Below are 24,648 nucleotides of genomic sequence, written 5' to 3'. Positions count from 1 at the left end.
TGCACGGATTCTGGTCTGGGACGTCTGGGACGTCTGGGACAGTCGGCTTTTACTGGCAAGTCAGCCACAGTCAACAGACTCTGCTCCGTCGGCTACAGTAAACAGGTAGAGCGTTCATGGTCGGTTCAACGACTCTGCAAATATTTTCAGCTGCTTACTGGAAAATATTCAAAAAGAAGAGTAATCACTAAAAAAAAAAAAAAAGTCTATTTTGGTGTTTATTCTTTCAAGAGTCCACTTTCAATCCTCTTCAAAAGCCACAAATCCACGCAGTAAAGACTCGTACTCCTGCACATCCAGTACACTCACAACATGGACCTGACCCCAGCAGAGACCTCATCTCAAGTGAGGGGCCTCACTTCACAGAAAAGCTAAAAAAAAACTGCCATGAATGCAAAAAAAAGATGCAAGTTGAAATCCCCCCCATCTCCCCTCATAGCCTTCCGTTTTCCACTCTCCTCCGATCAGAGGATCACAGACTTCCTGAAGTGACTGCCTGAGGGAACAGATCTGCTGTAGTGTAGCTTCATCAGCCTTTATTGTCTGGTAAACTCGGCCAACATCTCTCTGTCCGACTCTTAGTCTGCAGAGAGGATTTCACGGACGCTGCTTCCTGAAACGTTCCCAGTAATGAGTCTACGCTGCAACGACATCGTGTTCATACAGACCACAGGACTGTGGACTGACGACAAAGACTTTGTTAATGAAGTCCATGGTCGTGTGGGGGAGGGCGAACCCCAGAGGTCGGGGTCACACCCTGAACAGTTCACCAGTCCAACACTGAGGCCAAGCAGCGTAAACTCAATCTAATCTGTTACGTCTTAATCCCACTTTCACCAATAAAACTTTTTTTTGTGGGAGAAATAAGGGACTAAATTATTATTATTATTATTATTTAGTTATTATTTTACATTATTTATCTAGTGTTGCTCCACAGAAGCCGATCAAAGCTGAGCTTGAACCATTTTAAAATCTGATATAAATGACAGTTTGTCCAGTTTTAACCCATTTTCTTAAAAGAAATAAAACAGATATAAATATTCTGAGATTACTTGAGTTACTCCATGACACCTCAGTCTTAACCACATGAATGCAGTTATGTAAAAAAGGTATTCCAGTTAGCCTCCAAAACACATTCCTTCTCTCTGCAGATCTGCAGTTGGAGGAAAGAAGTGAATTTAATGAACGGGTTTAAAAGATCATCACAAAAAGATAAAACAGTCGAACCAGACACTGAAGGAAGACGGTGGTGGTTCACAGTTCTCTGGAAATACGTGTCACTTCACATTACACACTTGCCTGAGCACGCACACAGATATATATTCAAACACACACACACACATCTAGCATGTCTATAGACCTGTTGGAGGCAGGACAGATGTAAGCCATTCAGTGGAGACTGTGACACAGGTGTGCATGTAACCAGATGAATAAACACAGAGACTTTCAGCTGAAACTGTCAAACTGAACATTACACAAAGAAGCCCAGAGGACTTAGCTGTGCTCCAGTGGAGGAAGACACCAGAGGCCACGGTGTCCTTCCTCTCACTGCACCACTGTCAACCTCTCTGTTTTACCTTCTCCCCAGGAGACAGCGTCACATGTGAGGAGGCCACGTGGTAGAATCTACCCCCAGTGCCCCGCAGCACATTCTTTAATTGCGCTGTAAAAGCAGTTCTGGTGTTAATCATTCAGCAGATTAAAGAGGCAGCGTGTTCACGGCCCGGCGTTTAATGATTTATGCACACGTCTCTTTAATGTACACGATGTCGTCCAGACCAACAGCAGAGAGACAGACGGAGACAACGTCCGTGACGGACGTCCGGTCCTCAAATTGCAGCCGGGCTCCCGTCACTGCTCCATGTGTTCGCGGCTCTTTACAGCTGTAATCAGGTATAAACACCGAGGATGACAAGCTAACGTCAAACGTCCGACTGACCCCACCTCACAGTGAGACCCCTTCAGGCAGACAAACTGTAGTGTCTAAACAGATGGCACATTCTAGGAGCCGCCCTGACAGCGGCTGATGCTAACGTACAAAGATAACACCTGTGATTTCATGCAGGGAAGAGGATTTAGGCTCAAAACAATTATCCTCGTCAGTGGTCCTGAACTGTACCACCTCCAAAATACAAGTCAAATATATTTATACTCTTTTACACGTTCTCTATTTGCCCCACAGTAGGAGAGAGAAGACAGGACTTGTTAGTAATGTGCTTTAGTCCAGAGGTCGCCGACCTTTTTTATACCAAGGAAACATTGACTGATTATGATTTAATGAAAAAAAGTCATGTGATATGACTGGATTCTTTCTGAATAAAGTCAATTTTTAAAAACTGAAGCACATTTTTTTCAGTGTGTCCGGTACCACGTGACCTACGGACCAGCACTGGTGCCCGGACCCGGGGTTTGGAACCCCTGCTTTGGTGGAAAAACAAAGGATTGAGAACAGTTCTTCACACTCCCGCTCAGATGTTCCTGTACCTTTAAATAGTAACGACACAGCGCTGTTCTACAGGGTAAAAAACTTAAGAAGAGTTTCATGTTACCATGGCAACGGTTAAGCCTGGTCATGTTCACATTTAATCCAGAGCCAGAAGTGTAGAGTCAAGTTGACAAGAGTCCTGTCATCGAACATGCTGCAGAAAAGGGTTGGGAACCACTGGTTTAGAACACAGTTTTTTTCGTCATCTAACTAAATAACAGAACTGCTAATGACACCAGGAGACAGGAAGTCATCAGTGCCGACGGCAGCAACAAATTGTGCATGCAAACAAGAAATGTTTCCTGTTGCTCCAGTTGCACATTTCTGCGGCCTGACCCCTGCTGGAACCAATGAGGCGGCGACGTACTGTAGGAGCAACAACATCACAGGATTAACACAGAGGAGGCTGTTTTAAAATAATCATCTTCATCCTGCTGCTGCGACTGACTTCTGAATCAAACACACTGTCCACCAAAAAAAAAAAAGAAAAAAAAAAAAAGAGTGGCTGGACTAAGTAAACAGATTTCTTGGCGTCCCACGAGCCCTGGCTGCATTCAAACATTTGCCTTGTGTGATCAGGCAGACATTGTCCCTTGTTTCACCCTCACTTGGCAGTGGGTACACACACAAGGGAGGGGGAGCGGGGGGGTAAGGAGTCTGCTTTCTAGTTTCTGGCATATTCTTTCAAAGTTTGGGCACTGAGGCAGTAAACGGGCTGGACCAGACCCTGGGAGGGGATACCCTCTCCCTGCATTCCCTGAGAGGGGAAACCAAAAAAAAAAAAAATACTGCATTTATAGATAAACTCCACAAGTAGTTAAAGTCAGAGTCCAACTCCTTCATTTTTTTAATTTTTTTTTTTTAAAGTCCTGCCTCCTGAAAATATCCGTATTGTAGTTAGTTTGTTACAAGATACTACAAGAGTTTGTTTTTTTTCCATGTATGAACCTGGAAAAGTACAGACTTGCAGTGTGTCAGTTTGCTGGCAGCATGAAATGTGAGCCTCCAGGAAAAAAGAAAGTGGAAAAAGAGAAATCATATGGAACGCCGCCAGGAAAGCTTTGAACAGTGGGGAGTGTTGCAACAAGCACAGGACGTGGACATGAACGGAGCAGAGCGTGTGAGCCCAGGGACTTTGGTTTGGTTTTACTGAGGGACGAGGAACTTTATCAAAGGACACCGTTACAACCATTCATTGATTAATTCATTCAGTAATTAATTCACTCACTCATTCGTCTCGTTCAGCTCAGGAACATCAGGAACACGGGGAAAGCGGAGCCGATCCCAGCAGCCATCAGGCCAGAGTGATGTCACATTGGACAGTTCTCTGACCAATCACAGCATCACCTATAGAGATCCACAACCATTCACGCTCCACATTCACACCAACAGTAAATTAAGCGTGAACAGCTAACCTGAGCCTGCATGTTGGACACGCAAACTACACAACAGGGGGCACCTGGCGGCCCCTATGGGTGCCTGTGGGGTATGGTCTAAAAATATAACTAGTCAACAAGAGGGTCAAAAATGTGTTTGTTTTTTTGGATCAGTCACAGTGACATTCAAACTGTAGGTTCTCCTGTAGGTCCCAGACCCTGAAGCAGCAGCATTAACATCTTTTTGACTATTATTACATTTTTCTGGAAGTCTGTATCAAACAAGTAGCTCTTCTTGATATTAAGTACCATTGAAGTAGCTCTACATTTCAGAAAGGTGAGTGACACCTGCTATACAAGAACCAGGGACCAAACCAGTGATCTTCTTACTAGGAACGCCGCCCACGAGTGATTCTCCAGGACCAACTAAGGAGCGGTCCTCTCTCTCCGAGCTAAGCTAACTAAACTAAAAAGGGGAGTGGGTTTGTGTAGTCTACAGACGTCCACTCCTGTCCCCTGACGCCTCAATTATCAGGGAGCTCTTCACCGCTGAGCACAGGACAGGAAGTGAGTCGGCAGGCTGAGAGGTGAGAGAGAGTGACAGCAGGACGTATCCATGACACATACCAAGGATTAAACCAATCTGCACATTCTGCCTGGAGGATTTACCCACTCACCCTCCTCCTTCCTCCAACCCCATCTCAGCAGCCTGGAGTGGGTACAGATGTGTGATCCACAGACGCTCCCACTCTGTGGCACTTATTGGACCCACAGGACCTAAGAGAGGCTGGCAGACAGCTTGGAGAGCTTCTGGCCAGAGTGTCACTGCACACAGTCAATTGTCGGCAATTGGGTGACAGAAATAGAGGTGGTGCCGCTGAATGTTGGGTCTTGTTTCCACCTGCCATGATGGATCGGTTATTTACTGCCTTTACTTTTGGGAAAAGGAGGCACATTAACGTTCCTACAGGGGAAATCTAAAATATGGTTCATTTTTGGGGATTCAGTGGATTCTGGATTCTGTGTTCGTTCTCTGTCTGTATCACAGCTAAACAACCGGTGCATTTTTGGTCTGGAATCAATAAAAGCAAATAACTTCACCCGGCCCCGTCATCTCTACTCAGAAATGTTTTCTAGTTACAACGTGAGGGAAGCAGCAAAACACGAAAATCAAATAGAGATAGAACTAGAAATGTTTACTACTTTTGGGTTTACTACCAAAAAAAATTAAAATTTCGCTTTAAAGTGCACCACAAAGTTGTTGTACTGAGTGAGAATGAAGCAGCAACAGCAGCAACAGCAACTAGCATGGAGGCTAAAAGCTAGAAACAGAATGTAAAGACGAGTTAGTCGTCCATGACGACCAGCTTTGTTTCTGTTGTTAAAGAACCAAAGATTGACATATGGAACTTGATGAAAATTTCTTATACTCAGTTTAAATTTAAAAAAAAAGAGGTCACATGAAGATCGTTATTTTTATAGAAAATATGGAATTATTTGTTTGGTAATCGGTGTGTGGTGCGTTCTTATGAATGACTTCTTCAGTTAGTGTTTCCTACTACGTCTGCCCCAGAATTGCTGTGTCAGGCCCTGTCAGTATGCCCCCCCGACCCCACCCCCACCCTAACTGTCCTCTTACCTCTTTGACTTTCTCCCTGCGCTCGCTGGTCCTGGGGTCACTGGGGGTGCCGTTGTCTCTGCCCAGCGGCGGCTTCAGCAGACACTTTTTGAACTTCTTGTAAGAGAAAAAATCCGAGTTGGCACTTTGGTCGTAGAGGACGGCTCGGTCCGAAGCCGACTCCGTTTTGGACCTGATCAGAGTGGGATCCTCCTGTGTTTTCCCAGCAGGTAGTCTCTCCTCTGTGACCTCCTGTTGTGACACCGGGGCCCTGCGGCTTTGACTCTTCAGCTTGATGCCCGTCTCCCCCTTGGCAGAGGTCATGCCCTTCTGATGCTCCTGCTCCCTGGGTTTCTTCAGGTGCTCGCGGGCATCGTTCTCTGACCCAACAGTGACCGGCTGGGTCTCCGTCTTGGACAAGAAGATGCGCTTCAGCCGCACAGAGTCGGGCAAAAAGAAAAGGGCACCAAAGCACAGAGTGACCAAACCCGAGAGGAAAAGCAGAAAGACAAATTTCTGGGACAGGCGCAGACCCATGCCCGATGCCGACACACCGGGCAACTTTCGGAAAACCATTGAAACTTTTGTTGAGATCTGGTCTCTTATTCGAGAGTGTCAGTGACTTAGACTGAGTCTGCCCAAAAGCCCGTCTACGGCCCTGAGCATGTGTAAAAAAAAAAAGAAAAAGAAAGAAAGAAAATAAAAATTTAAAAAAAGCTAGAGAACGATTTGAAAGGCGACCAGCTGACAGTCAGAGCAGCTCCTACAGCTGTCTCATCTGGTTATCTGCTGGATCTGCATGGGCAGAGGTTAGGGCCTGTCTACAAACACACACACCAACTCTACTGCCTTCACCTACATCAGTCACTGACACCGAGGCAGATAAGCAGCAGGATGGGGGCAGAACAGAGCACATGCAGGGCTCCAGGTACGAACTGCACTGGTTCTCCACTGGTTCTTCACTGGTTCTTCACTGACGCACCGAGCGACGTCCACCACCAGAGACCAGATGATCGCAGTCTGTTAGGCCCGTGAACAAAGTTGAGTCTGGCTGCATTATTCCACGGTACGTGAACGGTCAACAACACGCTGCCAAAACCTCAGAGGTGCAGCATCTTCTCCGGTGTCTCCGCTCGAAACAAGCCGCTGACGCTCGCAGCTGCATCCCATGCTCCACAGATCACACCGGAACCAGAGGAAGAGAAACAAACCGGGAGCCGTTCTCTTTGCATCCGTGCCGTGCAGCCGGTGGAGGGAAACGCTGGCTTCGTCCGATCTATCCGTCAGTCCGCGCTCCGTCTGTGTCCTCCGGTTTCTTCTCCTCCGCTGGCGTCACAGCCGGGAGAGAAACACAGCAAATGATGGCATGAAAGAAGCAGATTTTCGTCCCGTGTCCACTTATTCGAGCCGCAGCGGTTCAAATCCGCCCGTGTGGAGCAGCACGATCGAGAGAGGCGCGTCGTCGTCGCACCGAAGCCGGTAGAGTCCCTGCCGTGTCCCCTTTATCTCCGTGTCTCCTCCTCTGTGAGGCTGTAGTGCGCACTCGTGTAGCTGTGCCGTGGAGGAAAAGCGAGAGGAGAGGGTTGGAAATGTAACATATAGAGCAGGCAGGGAGGAGGGATAGGGGAGGGGGGAGCGGGGGAGGAGGAGGAGGAGGAGGAGGAAGAGGAGGAGGAGGAGGGAGACAGACGAAACGGTCCGCTGATCTACCTTAGTGAGTTGCTCGTGTTTCTGATGGATCTCTACGGTGTCGTATCAGAAGGTTCTCCACCGTCAAACGCCAGGGTCGGTCACAAAGTTCTAAAAGAGAAGTTCTCATTTCAGAATTGTCCGTTTTTGATCATTAAATCGTTAAAAACATTTCATCACGTTTCATCATTACACTGTCGTGTTCTATTCGATCAACTTTTCTTTTTAAATTCATACATAAACACAATTTTAAAGACTGTTCATTGAACATTATGTTTTAACCACATTTGACCAAAAAACCTTTCACGTTATTTAACGAGAATCAATAACAATTTATTATTATTATTTATTATATGTAGGTATAAGTAAGTAAAAGTAGATAAAATATCTCATCAGGTAGAACGTTTGCTAAAATAGCTGAATATTAGCTTTAAAAAAACTAATGGTTCTTTAAAATATATGTCGACATCAAACAGCAGAAGAAATGGACCAAATATTCACTTTGATAGATTTGATGATATGTTGATGTAAAGCCAGTGTGTAGTTACTGTGTGTTCACATTCACACTTTTCTTTCTGGAACTTTCATGTCAATATGTCCACTTCAGTGAATGGAGTTTGTTCAGTTGCCACGGAGACTGAACAGTTGTCGTGCTACATCTACTGCTGCCTTTCATGTTCATCTCCATCACTGGTCAAAAGATTCAATCTGTTTCTTCACTGGTTCACATGGTGGACTCTGATCAGGTGACTCAAGCCGTGGTCTAACTCCAGTCTCATGTACGTGTCAGTATCACGGCGGTTCCCGATGTGGACTGATATACTGTAATCAACCCTCCTCTCCGTCCTGGACCTGGGGCAACAGTTGCCCTGAGTCATATTGCCAGTGTGACTGAGGTGTACTGAGGAACAGGGAGTTTATAAACTGTATTTACACAAAGTTTGCATTAGCAGTACAGAAACTTGACTGTTAAATAAGACAGATGAGCCCGTGGGTCGGGCCATTACCAAAGAGCCCATGCAGCACTATTCAACTATTGCACCTTAAAGCAGAAGAGAGAGGAACGGGGAACGTCTGATTGCTTTCTGTATTGGCCTTTAATTGTAAATCAACCCGCAGCGCCCCCTCTCTTAACGAAGGCCTTGTGTGGTCTCTCAGGGACCACGGTGTCGCCGCGTCGCCTCCGGACGGTCTCAGAATCGATGTGTTCTGTGTAGATCATCAGTGTCGGCAGCGGATCTGACATTGTGTGTAATGAACCTGAAACACACACTGTCCTCCCTCCTCCCTTTATCTCCCTCCTCCCTTTATCTCCCCCTCCCTCCTCCCTTTATCTCCCCCTCCGTCGCTGGAAGAATCTCCAGGCTGCTTCACCTTCTTTGTTTTCTTTCATGCAAAAAGGCAAAGCCGACTTCGACAACTTCCTGTCAAAGCCTCCACCCACACCGGGGATAAGCTCATATTGTGGAGCGTGAAACCCTATGGGCTGCTGCCTTATCATGTGGGCTACATCTGGTAGAGAGAGTTAATTTCTTTGCAGTAATTTGCACTGCATTTGACCCGACATTTTTACTAGCGGGTGAATCTCTCAGTGCAGCTCTAACTGACTCAGACAGAAACAAGGCGTAGACACAAGTGAATTAGTCCACATCGTCTGTGACTCAAGAGCTTTTCTTCTGGAACGACGTAGATCTACAGATGGTGTCCAGGCGGCCATCGTGGAGAAGGAACAGCACGCGGTCTGACGTCAGAGCTTTGTGATGTCTCAGCTTGTCCTTCCATCTGGGGTCACCATGGATGTGGTCCACATAGTGATTCACCCTCCTGCCCCCCCAACCCCCGCCCTCTGGTGTTAGGCTGTCAGTCCTGCCATTTGGTATTTCTCGACATCAGTGTTAATTTTGTCGAACTGTTAATTTACGTCAAAGACTTAGTCGGCGACCTTTTCTAAAATGAAAACAAAAACAGAACTAAACAGGAAGTAGTGTGGGGCTAAATGACGATGACNNNNCATTACAAAACTAATAAATAAATAAATAAACACAAGATAAAAAAAAAAAAAGTGAAATATTGTAACTACGTGTTTAGTACTACGGGTACATGAAAGTATAATTTTAATGTTAGCGAAAACAAACGAAAGAAAAGAACGACTGATTACATGAGAAATTTTGAAACATCATCTGCATACGGCATAATCCTCAGAGTCACATAAAGGTAAACAAACTGAATATAGATTAATAAATTAACTGTAACAAAGTCAAATTTGTCACAGTCTCTCGTCAACATTTTAATACAACTATATATCTTTATGTATATGTTAAAGAATAATATAATCCTGTGTAATGTGTTAATATGATGAGTAATGATGTTAAATATCACACACTGCCTTTTTATTCCACTAAATCTATTCAGGTTGGCATTTTTTTTCTAACTTCATTTAGGATTAACGAGGACTAGGATTGATGGGGATTAGAATTTATTACAAACAAGAACTCAGAGGTGTTAGAGTTCACACCGTTCAGTCTAGTATTGACCAGAGTGACACGGTGAAACAGGCCTGAAGATTGAAGATGGACATACAGGTAATGTCCAGTCAAACAAAATACCCAGAGTCCCCCTGAGAGAAGACCAAAAACCTAATAAAGCCATCAGGTCAGTGTTTCTCAGAAGGCCAGGTTATACATGAGTCCAGTTGTCGGGCTCGCATGAAACTGCGTCTGCCGGTGACAGGCTAGTTTATCACTGGGATGAATGAGGAAGGCAATACAGTCTCACTGCTACAACGGGCAGAGCTGAAGAGACGCAGAGACATTTCTCACTGCAAATAAATGGTTTATTCAGATAAATGGGATCTGCAAAAGGCCATTTCTTATATCGTTTGCATTCCCTGCCGCCACCGCTGAAACCAACTAACGTCAGGACGTGCAGTAAATGATTTTTGCAGCACAGACGTCATGTGAGGTGACTGCTGACTCCCCTGTAATGCACCACTATCACCGCACACATGCAGCATCTCAATCCCTTTTTTGTTCCGGGACACAGTGGGTTTAAAAGGTACCAGCTGTATGCTCGACTGCTGCTGGTGTGAAATCATTTTCGGGGGGGTCTTAACAAGGAGGCTGCCTTTAAGCCGGGCTCCGTGTGCAGAGGCACTCACAGGTTTTTAAGTGGACAGTAATTCTACAAACACATACGGACGTTAGGGAATTAAAAGTGTTCCGGGCTCTTCCCCTAATTGGCATTGATCGTAAACTAAGGCCAGATGTTCTGTCACAAAGTCTCTGCTTCTATGGCAGGGAGTCGAACCTATATCAGAGTCTGACATCGTGGTCCTGTCTTAATACAACTTAAAATGTCATTAAAAGTACAATGTGTTTTCAAAATGACACAAAATGTCCATCACATGAAAACAGCAGCACTAGTGTCATTCCCTTTTCTGACTGTAGGAGGAGGAAGTCCATCCATTTATTTATTCTCTTCTAAGTCTGAAAGGTCACTGTTTCTTTTCTTCTACCCTGAAACACTCTAGCGCCCCCCCCTCAGGGTAGATGGAGCTCACACTCTAAAAACTACTGTTCTAAACAACAAGGTCAAATGGTGGCTAGTGGAGGTTGATTTTTTTTTCTTCCTTCTTCGTACGTGTGTTGGTTTAATGAGCACCTTCACCACACCCACCCTGACCTTTGACTCCTTGTAATATATACCTGTACACACCTGTTCTAGAACACAAACACCAGACTCACTGACTCACTGAGAGCAAAGATGGGGCAGATAAGACTGATAAAAACACAGGTGTATTGCTTAACAACCATTCCAAACATAAGGCACGCGTGGGAGTACGGGGACGTCCGTCCTAACATGCAGAATCGAGGCCTAAAGCGTTCACCAAAGAGCACAGAGAGAAAATACAGATTAATCAGATAATTACAAACCTATTTCGTTCTGCGCAGACATTTCTGGACATGTTCACAGCAGCTTGTTCTGCAGAAAGTGTTTTGAAGACCTAAAATACTTTTTGCCGAGTCTTGCACTCTGTGCTCCATAATCTATAACCACATCTGCCCTTAAACGTATTGAAAGATTCAATTCTTCCCCCAACCTGCGCTGATGTTTTATTCATCAACTGAAATGCCAATGAAAAACTCCATCTCTGCGTCCTGTTCATTTTAATACATCAAACACTGGGCAGAGATGGATGGCTCCATGTCAGTGTGCTCAGATTAATAACGCCGCCAGGCTCTTCGTGTTCTGTAAAGGGCTGCAGAGAACCTCCTCATGTCACTGGGAACCACGGCTGAAGGGCTGCGACCCTGGGGGCAGGACAGCGGGGGCAGCTACACTGTCTTTGGACAAATCATGTTGTAGACACAGAGTGATATGGCTCGCCGTGACTTCTGGGTCACATGACCTGTCAATGAGGACAATCCTCAATAATAATGAAGGGCAGTTTGTACACGGCAGAATACTCCTTTAATATATTTGTATATATGTATTTTTCCTCTTGTCTGATGAAGCTCAGCGTTGATGAAAGAAAAGTTAAATGTTGAAGAAGAGGCAAAAGTCAAACGTTCTGATTTAATAATGATTTTAAAGTTGAAATTCTACGACCGAGAGTTAAAATTAAAACATATAAACGCGCAGTGCCAGTAACTCTACCACCGTATGCTGTTAAGACCAGTGGTCTCAACAGGGGGTCCACAACCCTTAGGGGGTTCATAAAGCTACTACAAAGCGTTAGGAATATTTTGTTTTGGCTGATGAGGCCTTTTTTTATTATAATTATCTTTAAATACACATCAGTATGAATTAAAGATATTCCATCCATTATTTGAAGAACTGCTGCTGTAGTTTGAGTCTTTGAATCGTAGAGTCTTTGTGTAGCCAGCTAACAAAAGAACTGGGCCACAGTTCTCTGTGATCCAAATGTGCTGGAGCGGTCGCACAAAACGCTTTATTTACGTAACTGCAGGTGGAAGAAGTATGGAAATTCCCAAGGTAAAGAATAAGTACCGAGAAATGTACTTTTATTCTGCCCCTCTGGCCTCCTACAGTACTACTGCATCTGCACAACGTCTCACTACAACACATCAGTTTCTAGGTGTGAGCGGCTGAACATTATTTTCCTGATCGATGTCCCCCTCCCTTGGCATTTTGAGCCGAGACCGGCTCAAGGCCGATTTTTTATTTGTACCAGTCCAGCGCTAGTAACGTTAAGTCAATGCCACCAGAATGTTACTACATTAACCAGTGAAAATATGACTTTATCACTTATTTGTTTGGGATTTAGTTGACAAAAAAATTGGTTTTAAATTAGCCTCGTTAAAAACTGAGCATTTTTATTAACTCAGCTTCAACTGCATCGTCATAAAAATGAATCTGACAAATCTATACAGTCATAAATTGACAACAACAGAGGATGAACACGAAATAATTGAAGAAAATAAAACAATAACCTTAAGATTTTCAATTTAATACGATGGCCCTTCAAATAAAAAAAAATCAATCCATAAATATAGGAGAACACTCCTTCAGAATTTTAATTAAAAAACATCTTGTTTGTTGCTACCAAATATGTCAGAGCTGCCTGAGCCGGAGCTGAAAATCAGAACATTGTCTTATTATTATTGTGGCGGCGGTGCAGGGCTTTCACGACAACAATTATCCATACATTAGAGGTGGTATATGGAGCATGTAAATGAGACGCAGCAGCAAAGAGACCATTAAACTGAGGGAACACAGCCAGAAAAAAAAAATCGGACCTTTTTCTCTGCCACCACAATTAGGTGACGGGGATGTTTCCAGTGTTCTGACGGTTCATACAGTCAAATTACCAGTGAGAAAGAGAAGAGCAGCGGCCACTTCACTGGAGACAGACGCTGCTTGTTAAAGGGCGGGAAATATGGATGGCTACACAGTGCCACCTATTGATTAAACGAGAGACTTCACGGTCGGATTTGACCGTTCGAAGACTAAATAATAAAGTTCTTAAACCGATAGGGGAAAAATAATTAGCCTAATAACTTTCAAGCTTTCACTATAAATCTCCGTTTAAAAAAGTGAATGTGATTTATATTAAGCACAAGCTGGCTTTATAATAAATATAATTTAATCTACAATTTAATATGAAAAATGAATAAATTAGTTAAATTTGATTTATGTTTTATCGTTTTGGACAGAATTTAGAGAATAAAGCCTGATATTTCAGCTATATCAACTAGCCTTCCTGGCTAACTTATCTCTTCTTCGTTGGTGTTTACATCAGATAATAGAATTATGTCCGTTTTTAAGTTAAGAACTTGACATTAACGTTTTGAGAATACATTAACGGCTAAACAAACGACAGATTTTTATTTCAATGTCGCATTTTTCTTACTTTTACTCACCCGTATGACTCTGGTTGAAGAACTTTGAAGACCAGATTGTGATTCGTTTCCTTCCAATTAACAACGGAGATAAAACGGAGACAATTGCACCTGTTAACGTGTCCCCGAACAACATGGATTAAAGGGATGGGGGAAAAACCGTTCCACCTCCAGGTCCACTGCCCTTTCTCAGCTCAAACATTCACTTCATAATTACAAAATATTAACAAATACATTTTTTAAATATTGTACAGTAGATATGGATATGGATATGGATATGGATATTGTAGATATCCATATTGGGGGTGGACGTAGAGTGGGGGGCACATTAAGAAGCTACTTTGAAGTAGCACCGTTAGCTATGTGTCAACTATGAAGAGACTATAACGTTATTTAAAATTACATTTTTATTTATTTTATCTTTAGTTTTATTGATATACTGTTTAATGTAAAAACAGTGTCAGTTTGAATACTTTAATACAGAAATATTTGTTTCCTATTATCAACAGTGCCACCTATTGTATATAACACCGCCGTAGTTTATGGCATATATACTGAAAATATACAATTTAATAAATTCACACGTGTCAGTGCGTAAAAAATATTTTCAAACAAGTAGTTATTTCACTGAAAATATACAATTTTTAAAAATATTCACAGGTGCTAGTGTGTAAAAAATACTTTAAAAAACAAGTAGTTATTTAAAAAAATCCAGATCATAAGAAATGACAACACCAGTACACAGATACTTTTAATAAAGTAAAACTTTAATTTCATATATATAGTGTCTGATGTAGTATTACCTCAGGTTATTCTTCATGGTTGATACGTTGGTTGGAATGTTGGAAACAGAAAAAATAAAACAACCACAAATTATCTTCAATTCTTATTTTTACATCATTACAATCATTTTCATCATATATATTTTTTTATATAATTTTATCTTTACTTGATACATACACACAGAGTCTGCATACATATATACATATACATACAGTACATGTGCACATACATACACATATATGTAGGTATACATACTGCATACACACACATAAGTGTATATACTGTATGTTGTTTTTGTTTGTTTTTTTAAGAAAAAAAATCTCATTATTGCAATTTTTAAACTGTAAACAATAGTGCGTTGAACAAACGGGTGAAAATGTTTCAGAGGAGGAACTCTGTCTGACTCTGCAGCGCCATCTCTGCCTCTGTGTGATGACCGACCACGTCATGTCCATCTCTTTAAGGCCCATCATAAAGTACATTCTATTCCCTGCGACGTGTACTTGTACACCACACTGCAGTAAAGCCACTTATTGCTCTCTTCAGCGTCAACGTTATGAATTAAAGGTACGGCTTCTTTAAAGTGCATGTTGTCCTGTGTGTGTGTGATTGTGTGTATCTGTGTGTGTAGAACCAGAGAAGCTGAATTAGAGATGAAGTAAAGCAGACACGAGGGGTCTCTGGGGGAGAGGTGGGGGGTGGGGGAGTGAAGTGATGACACTACACAGTCATTACGTTGATGATTGTGCGTCTGTCATTCGTTGATTACAGCCTTCTATAAATGCATGTCCATAATGCCAGGAGGGGGCGACGCTGAGAATAAAGAGGGAAACATAATTAGTGCTCGTTCAAAGTGTTTCTAATCATGGTTCTCCAAGCCGACGACGGTCGTCAGACTGTGTTTACCATCACGGCGCACTACAGCGCGATGGTTGATGACATGAATATGTACCTGACATCGCCACCTGACATTCAGTGGAGACGCAGACGGAGAGTTGTGTTGATGCACACGAACGAAAACACGGCTGACGAGTTTGAAGAAGAAAACAAAAAGCAAAAAGCCTCTGCGTGGCCCCGCGCCAGAGGTTTGTCAGCAGCTGCTTCTTAGAGATTGCATTGGATTGGCTCTTATTTTGAAAATCTGACATAAGCTGCGTGAAATTACTTTGAAGAATCACTTTGGTGTCACCTTCTCTGCTGTCAGTCACCTGGTTATTTGGAACACTTTTGACACTCAACACTTTTCCTAGGAACCCTATCACAATGCCATTCTAGACCATTGTTTCCCAAAGACTGGGTCGTGACCCTCATCTGGGAAGCAAGAGATTTATTTCTGGGTCGTCTCGCATCATGTTTCAGCAGGGTCAACAGAAAAAAAAGTTTGGGAAACACTGATCTAGACCTTACAATAGATCATAGTGGCTAGCACGCCTGCCTCAGAAGCAGAGAGTCCTGGGTTCGATTCCCAAAGGAACCACATACCTAGTGTCTGCCAGGGGCAGATCTGCCGTTAACACAAGACTCTTCCAGTCTCTAACTCCGGTTTGGATTCATCAGGAAGGTGATCTGGTTAAAAACCAAAGCAGTTCCATAGAAGGGAACTGGACTGGGTTGGTTCTACGGCAGAGTCCAGTTGCCCTCCACCGAACTGCTCCAGATAAGATGACCTTGACGACTGAGACCCTGCAGAGACACTGGTGTAGGAACTCTGCCTTATCACCATGCAGACCACATTTGTGGTCGACAGACGGGCCTGACGTCAGTCAATAATAAAAGTGTTTTAATTTCAGCTTGTTGAAGCCACTTTGGGGTCGCAGCATTTACTCTGCAGCTACTGTCACCTTTGGATGAAGAAAAGTTTTTTGGATGTTGTTACAGATAAACATTCAGTGCACAAAAAAGAAAGAAAGAAAATCTCCTGATCTTGTACCAGACAGCATCGACACACAGACTTTGACATTGAATAAAGCTCGAACCAAGGAGGCTGAGAGTGATACAGTAAAAGTCAGGAAGGTCATGAAGTACTAGAGTATTCAAAACACAGCCTCTGGAGCCGACCCAAGCTGACATCAGCAGAGTCAGGAAACACACTGGACACACTGGTCAGCACTCGGACTCAAACACCCACAGGGTAAATGTAGGTCTTGTCTTTCCAACCCCGGTCTGTGGATTAAACATTTCTAGTTTCTTCCTTACCAAATATATGACATCAAAAATATAGTTAGGTACTCCATTCAGATTTGAAGTACTGCAGAAAACCCGTGTTTACTTTCTGTCACTTTCTCTTGTTACTCTGCAGGTGAAAACAAAATTGTTTTAGAGCAAATGTTTGTGAGAATATAATTAAAAATAAAGACAAACGCACCGACACGTAAAAACCTTGTCAAATGTTTGCAGATTAAAGGGAGACAAACGACATCCGATCAGCAGTAACAGCTGGTCGGATGTCGGTTGGACACTTTTCACATGATGCCCTTTTAGTATAATTAGTATTTTTTAATTCCACTGATGAATGGCTTATTTTTCATACCATAAGTTGCAGCGGGAGTTTCCTAAAAAAAAAAAATTGAACTCCAGAGCGCCTCCTTCTGACCAGCTGTGTCTGCAATTAACACTGATCATGGATAAGAACATTATTCCACAATCTCTTTCTGCGACGTTATGGCTTCGGTATAGGTTAAAGCACATATATAAAAACAATAACGTTAATAACATTATTAGATTAGTGAAGATTAATAATAAAATATAATTATAATGACATCTTTATCAGTGGGCCCCACATTACTGGTCACGGGCAAATTCTGGCCCACAAGCCGCCTGTTTTTAACCACCAGCTCACGCAGCTCTCCTCCCGTCTGTGGCTGCCGTTTACAGCCTTCATTTGAAAAGCCTATTAAAAGTGATGCTGCACATAAACAGGTTTTAATGGAACAGTAAACGCAGCAGGTGCAGATGGAGAGACGAGGCCACCTGTCACCGCGTCCTGACAGGAAACAAACACGTCTGTTTGTTTCTTTGACCTCTCTGGCCTTTTTACGACACGTTCCCGCCGCCGCCAACCCCGCTCTCTGTACAACCCGCTGACTCAGTGGAGGAGAAATCGAATCTGTTTGTGACGGGGAAATGGGAAGCCGTGAGGTCTGACCCTCAATCTCGGAGCTGAAATCGTCCCATTCAGACGCAGGAGGCGGGAGAGGGGATTAAACTGTCTGGACTCCGGCGCAGGTACGAGTCTTGATTTTCACGTTCACGTGCACATACAAAATACCCTTCTTCAACTTGCCCCGCTGACCATGACAGACCATTTCACGATTTCCTGAGCTGTAACGCGAACCTTGCGAATGTAAGAGGATCAGGGAGGGATTGAATGGTCACTAATACCTTAAAAAGAACCTGAAGGTGGAACGTTTACTCACCGAGGCTTTTTCACCGTCTCTGTCAAGAATAACCAACCAAGATATAAATGATGTGGACCTAGAAAAACTGTACTGTCCAATGAGAACACACCGAGGTGACGAGGTGTTTGTTTGTTTGGTTTTTTTTAACACACACTCTGTCCAGTTATATAGAGTGTATCCACAACATGGTGCCGACTACAGAACAGTGTGCGTTCATCAAAGCAAATGACTTCAGTCGTAGCTTAGCTTAGCTTAGCCTTAGACATCCCCTTTCTTTATATTAGAGTTTGGATTTTTTTTCCTGTTTCCTGTCGTTCTTCACTGTTTTGCGTGTTGATGTTTAAATGAGAACTTTAACCTTAAAGGGTTTATCATTAGAAGAAAATAAAGCCCACATTTCATTTTACACATTTATACTGCATAGAGTTTTTTGGGTTTTTTTTTTTTTTTGCAAAGACGCACCTTCAGTTAGTTAGTCAGGGCGTGCAGATGGATTTCTGTGTCAACAGTCTAACCAACACTAATGCATTTAAATAAAAATAAACTAAAGTAAAGAATTTCACCGAAAACCTGTGTGAGAATAAGAGTGGAGTCGCACACGACCGTGTAGAACACAGTCGGATCTGATCAAAATCTTGGACTTGAGCACCAGCTGCAGCGTGAAGATAGTTTGAGGAAGCGACTAAAACAACTCCAACGCATTACTGCTAAAAAAAAAAAAGGTCGACACATAACGAAATGTGACATAACGTCATCATCGGACGACCTAGGCTGACGTCTGTGCTACATCACTTCCTGTCCCCACGGTCGTTCCCCTCCACGTGGGAGAGACTAAAAATGACTTTTTATATTTTACAGCAACGTCGTCCACAGCTGCAGGAGCATGAGTTTATGTCTGATACCAACACAGCTGTGGTTCTTCTTCACAGTGACTTCAATCTGACAGCTTCAACCAAACGACCACAACAAGAGCAGAGAACGCTACAATAGAACGCCATAAAATTGATATCAGTAGCCCTGAAACAAAAATGTTTGAAAGACAAAAAAATATATAAAAACATAATGTATAAAATAAGGCCAAATATTTTCCTGTAGCTAAATGTTTGATTTAATATCCAGTTATTTCTGGACACGGAAGGAAAAATCCATCGTCAGCTAGGGCGACCAGGTGTCCCCGTGTGTGTGTGTGTGTGAGGAGACTGCACTTCATTTGGACAGTTTTTGGGTCGTGATGCAAATTTGAACCTCAATTCGGACGAGTTTGAAATGTTCAGAATCTTTACAGAGAAAAAAGAGAAAATCCAGAATTTAAAAATAAAAACAAAAGAAGAGAAAGTGCAGCTTCAGCCTGTGAAGGACCAGACTGGTCGGAGTCACTGCTGGGGCAAATAAGAAATGAATATCATTGTGTTGAAGGCCGTTGTTTCCCAAAGATTGGGATTTTTTTTTTTTTTTTTGGGGTCGTCTCGGACCGTGTTTCCCTGGAGTTTACGAATAATGTCCATTGACTTGGGTCATGAAGGTTTGTGACTTTTTAAAATATGGGTCCCCAGAAAAACAAATGTTTGGGAAACACTGATCTAGGCTACTCAACATTTTAATGATTGCAACCTGGTCACCCTCACATCGGACAAAAGTATGATATTAGAGAATTTGGTCAAAAAAAATGAAACAAGATTAAAAAGAAAGGAAACAAAAAAACAAACAAGTGACGTGAAATTAAAAACAGCATTTGGTGAAACAGTCCAGACTTTTGGTTATGCATAGTTCTTTCCTGGATGTCCGTCATAGAAACTTCGCCAACTCCGAGCTCCTGACTTTAAAAAAATAAAGAGCGATGAGGATCGGATATTAAACTAATGGCTCTTTGTTTTATTTTTTCAGGCTTTTTTTTTCCTTTTCACTGTCAGCGTTTGCAGTTTAGGCTTCTTTGGTTTTGGAACCAAAGAGATATTACGAGAGCAGAGCAGCTAAAGCCCCCCCTCCCCTCCCCTCTCCCCCTGCTCTGACCGGCGGAGGTTAGCGAGCGGCCCGATCCCTCCCGTCCGCTCTGCCGGGGTTTAAGGCAGAAAGGGTTCGTCCTCGTCCTCGTCGGCGCTGGGACCCGGGTCGCTGAGGCACCTCATCAACTTCTGTTCCCTGCCCGTGTCTCCCTCGCCCTGGCGGCTCGGTCCGTCGGCAGGACTCATCACGAGGCCCTGGTCCTCCTCCTCCACCTCCCGCTTGGCCTGTTTGAACTCGCTCATTATATCCACGGAGTCTGGAGACTGAGGAGACGCCAGGTCCACCTGAATGGTCGGCAGCGGTCCAGACGGCGGCTTCACACTGTAGGCCTGGGGGTCTGTGGAGGAAGGGAGGGAGGGACAGTGGGGGGGGTGAGGGGCTGAGGTCTGATATGTGGTTTTAAACACGAAGGACTAACCGTTTATCGTTCCATTGTCGTGCAGGGACAAACGAGGGAGAGTCAAAAAGTCCTCAGACAGACGTGTAACTTCCTGCAGGTGACTGATGGTAATGACTGGTTCAGACTGGTCTCTGTGACTCCAACAGCTTCGACCAGATTTTATCATTATGTCAAGCGTCACATTTAAAAAAAAAAAAAAAAACCTGTTCAAATGACTGAACCAATCAATTCGTTTTGCTTGGAAATCACTACTTTCTTTTCGCCCCTGTTTGTCTTAGAACTTTTTGACTTACCCAGTGGAGAAGGTCAACACAAACTAAACACGAGCAGGCTTTGGGACGACCTTAATGGATGTATATCATGAGAAAAAAAATTATATTTTCACATCTTTGATACAGCACATGCTACAGTATATTAATCAGCTTGTGTGGTTTTTTTGTCGTGTGGTTGTACGAGGTACTGACACCCAGTCGGCACCGCCACCAGGGGTCGGCCTACACTACTTAACCGGAGTTAACAGAACCAAGTAATTTGTAAACACAGTTGAATTTTCTTCATCATCATTTTAAAATAAACTACTCTAAACATTGATTTTTAATTTAATATTAATTTTTTATGCATAACAACTGTCATATATGTCACTATAGCAACTAAAGGCAGAGATCATGTGATTAATCAGGAGTTAAAATTGTGATTCATTCCTCAGGAGTAAAATTACTACCAAAAAAAGTCGAATTAACCAAGTTCAAAACCTGAATGCAGTACTTCTGAAAACCTGTAGGGGTCACTGTTTGCACTTGAACGTCGTCATCCTTGGCTAATTATGTGAATCCCATCATCAAGTTCATTGTCAGCTTCATACATAACCACACTTAGAAAACCCTCAAAAAAGTAAAAAAAAAAAAAAAAAAATCGTATGAACTAAAACTTAAATAAAAAAATGTATAAAATCAAAGTAAGGAAAGTGAGGACGTTGACATGTGACATGCTTCAGTTCCATGATATATTTTTTCATATATAGGGCTGGGCGATAAGAGTTTTTACTTCTTCTTTACTTCGTTAAAGATAAATATGGAGATGTGATTTTTGAAGCGTATCGTCCAGCCCTATTCGTCTGTTTTCCCTCATCTGTTCTTTAAGTCATGACACGACACCTGATTGAAGTCATGAATTATAAATTAATACAGGGGGTGGGGGGTAACCAGGGCATGCGTGTTAGCATCGCTGCAGGATATTTACAACTCAGTACGAGTTGTTTTTTTTATTTATTTTTGTTGTTACTTCACTCACGACGTACCTTTACAGGTTCTGCTCTCTTTCTGCTGCAGAGCAGGTTTGAAATCAGTATTTCTCCCTAAAATGAAACCACACACTGGTTTACACGCCGGCACGCACCAGCAAACATGTTTCTGTCAGTCAGGGAAACAGAACGGCAGCGTTTTCCTGTCTGCGTTTCTATCAGCGGCCGACGCCTTCGGGGACCCGTCGGATCTCTCCATTCATGTGGTGCCTGACAGCAAAAAACGGTGCCTGACACTGAGTGCTGGCATTTGGCAGAGGTGGAGACGGATGTGTTTACCTGAAGCCAGTCTGGCTCTGCACATGGTCGGGGAGTCGGGAGGAGCAGCAGGAACCGTCAGGTAGTTGTTCATCTCCTTTATCTGGGAAAACACCAGCAGAGAGAAAATCATCAACAGATACTTGTAAACCAAAGTCAGACACATAAATACATATTTACATATATACATATAAATATACACACATATATTAGCGACGTAAGCAATAATATCGGTCGGACGATTTTAGCATATTTATGCAATATCTGTAAGAAACGGCTGCATATTCCGATATCGGTTGATATCGGAATCAGAAATTAAGTGTTTGGACAGTAGATATATATATATATGTGTAACAGGTTTTACTCTATGTAGCAAAGCTTGTACTGCAGTTCTTTGGCAGATACTTGATTAAAAAAAAACTTAACAAATGTCTGTTGTTAAAGTCGAATGAAGTTGCTTTCAAGAGAAGAAGAAAAGAAGCCAAGAAAAAAAAAACTTTTTTTTTTTTCTTTTGTAGTATATCAATAACCACTAGGATCTTTTTTTGGTACAAAGTTGTTCTTGCTTTTAAATTATTTTTTTTTGTTTTACTACCAACACATTCAGAATTTTGAATTGTTATAAAATGACAGTGTTCTTTTTTTTCCTGCCTGACTCCAGCAGACTGGACCACAGTCACGATCATCCATCGGCTTCCTAACGATCAATAAGTCAAGAACTCTTCTCTCATTTTTTTGTAGAAACCGCCTCAAGTGCGGCGGCCCTTTTAGCACCACCGATTTACAATCAAAGCAGAGTCTCTTTCCATTATGTAATTAGAGCGTAATGAAAATGAGAGTTTGTAGCAGAGCCACTCACCCAGGACAATAAATCAGGCCCCGATTTATGTCCTGAAAAAAGGGATGGAGGGACTGGAGGTGGACTCTAATTACCTCACACATCATAAGTCTGGATGAGTCATTTAGCCGAGCTGCGGGGCTCATTTGGAGACGAGAAGAGCTTCACTTCATCTGCTCCGTGTCTCTCTGGCCTTTACACACACAGACCACGAAAACTGAAACAAACTAAGTCACTGACTAACCCCCTAACTGCTCAAAACTAACTCCTGTTGGTTGGTTCAGGATGTATGACGTCATCTGAGCAATGATAACTGTATTTGTTCTGTATTGAATAAATGCATCTGCCTGGAAATCAACTCTTGATTCACTACTGCCACCTAGTGGATGTATTGTTTGCTCTCGGCTCCACAGAAGCTCAGGTACAAGAAAAAAAAGAAAGAAAAAGACACAGATCACAACAAACACCAGGAAAATGCGTGTTTTCTGTTTGAATGAAGTGAAATATTCAAAATATTTATAATTAAATATAAACGCAGTAAAATGTACGTGTGTATATGCAGTATATGCAGAGTGTGTACTGCTGTTAAACTATATATATATTATACATATAGAGAAATAAAAGAGTCACTCTTCATTAATCTTCCCTCCTACGGATTTTGTTAAAGAGAGAACTGTGTCACCCCCTGGTGGCGGATTGCTATTTTTATCCTCCTTTGAAGGTTTAACTTTTTATCTCTGGAAGCTACAGATTTCACCTGCAATTTGTCTATTGCCATCCAGACTCGTTAGCATCTTCACAGCTAACTGCTATTATTGTTTTGCTTCAACGTTGAAAAAACTATGTCATTAATCCTGGATCAAATATATTTAGAGATTATTACGTAACCGACCGTTTTCAGATTACATGACGACGACTGTTTGAACAAACCTTCTTCTCCAGCTCCACCATCTTCTGCTTCTTAATCAGCAGGTCACCGAAGCCGTCCTCGTACGGGTCGGCAATCAGAGTGTGACGGTTGTAGGAGCGCAGCTGAGGATCAAACACAAGGAAAGACAAAAGTGTAAGAACCAACTTTTTAAAAAACTCCAGGGAGTGTTTGTGGTTTGTTAGATAAAATCATGTTTTTTTAACTTTGTTATTAGTTTAATCATAATTTAATCTGAGGTTCTGCTCCGTCACCCTCTGTCGTGTCCTCTGAAGGTTACTGCGGAGAATCTTCCTGATCTCCTCCTCTCGGCCTTTAGGCAGCTGAGGCAGAGCTCGCTCCGCAGTCTTGGCAGGAGGAGGCTTTTTAGGCTGGATGTTTCTGAGTTGAGAGGAAAAAAGAAAAAGAAAAAAAAAAACAGCCCTATGAAAACTTGTCTTTTCTGTTAAAAATAATTTACAGACAAAACCGAAATTAACCGAAGATGAAAGATGAAATAATTCATCAGAAATAATCATATATTATTATATTATGATATTATATGTGTGATCAGTGAGTAAATCAGTCAAAAAGTCCTCAGACAAATGTGATGATTTCTGCAGGTTTCTGATGTTAATGACTAAAAACCGGTTCAGACCGGTCTCTGTGTCTCCAACCAGTTTTTACCTGGTGTCGAAAATTGAAAGAATTATTTGATGGAAAGATTTAGACTCATTATAACTCACATCAAATATGAATTATAATATATATTTATATATATAAAACACTGGGTTAAAAGTTAAAAAAACAAATAGAAGTGATTTTATTTTGTGTGCAGCCGAGTACAAAATGGTGCCTGGCCATGTTTTGGTCCCTGACCCAGTAGTTTGGGAAAGGAGTTTGAAAACTATTTAACTTCCTTATATTAAAGTCTTTGCTGGTGAGTTTCTTAACATGATTATTATTTAATTACACAGAGCAAATGTACAATATTATTACCTTGAATAAATAATAATCAATTGCACATGAATTATTATGTGATGTTGTGGGTGTTTAACACTCACTGCATGGAGACAGTGGAAGGCATGGCGCAGGGCAGCTTGACCCCCCCCCCACTCTCCACCAGCTCGATGGCCTGTTTCATCTCCATCTTGTGGTAGAAGGCGATGAGCTGCGGCTCCTTGGACCGTTCGCCCGCAATCAGGCACTTCTTCACGTACTTCTTGTTGA

The 24,648-nt window shown here is 42.5% G+C and overlaps 2 protein-coding genes across 2 annotated transcripts in view; both read right to left on the bottom strand.

The window, feature by feature from the left end:
- Positions 1–13,668, bottom strand: part of LOC103387925 (mannosyl-oligosaccharide 1,2-alpha-mannosidase IA) — an 88,479-nt gene extending 74,811 nt beyond the window's left edge. The window contains exons 1-3 of the mRNA XM_008322730.3: positions 13,552–13,668; positions 7,190–7,279; positions 5,501–7,030 (exon numbers count right to left, since the gene is read on the bottom strand). Of these exons, the coding sequence (XP_008320952.1) occupies positions 5,501–6,055 (555 nt within the window). The 5' untranslated portion in view covers positions 6,056–7,030; positions 7,190–7,279; positions 13,552–13,668. The remainder of the gene's footprint in view (positions 1–5,500; positions 7,031–7,189; positions 7,280–13,551) is intronic.
- Positions 13,669–14,604: 936 nt separating this feature from the next.
- slc9a1a (solute carrier family 9 member A1a) overlaps positions 14,605–24,648 on the bottom strand; it is a 31,109-nt gene continuing 21,065 nt past the window's right edge. The window contains 6 exon segments of the mRNA XM_025061469.1: positions 14,605–20,052; positions 21,413–21,469; positions 21,695–21,776; positions 23,442–23,543; positions 23,694–23,820; positions 24,483–24,640. Coding sequence (XP_024917237.1) covers positions 19,772–20,052; positions 21,413–21,469; positions 21,695–21,776; positions 23,442–23,543; positions 23,694–23,820; positions 24,483–24,640 — 807 coding nt within the window. The 3' untranslated portion in view covers positions 14,605–19,771.

Source organism: Cynoglossus semilaevis, chromosome 13 (assembly GCF_000523025.1).
Source record: "Cynoglossus semilaevis isolate Cse_v1.0 chromosome 13, Cse_v1.0, whole genome shotgun sequence".
Classification (NCBI taxonomy): Eukaryota; Metazoa; Chordata; class Actinopteri; order Pleuronectiformes; family Cynoglossidae; genus Cynoglossus; species Cynoglossus semilaevis.
Note: the sequence above shows the minus strand (reverse complement) of the source record. Positions and strands in the feature narration are given on the sequence as shown.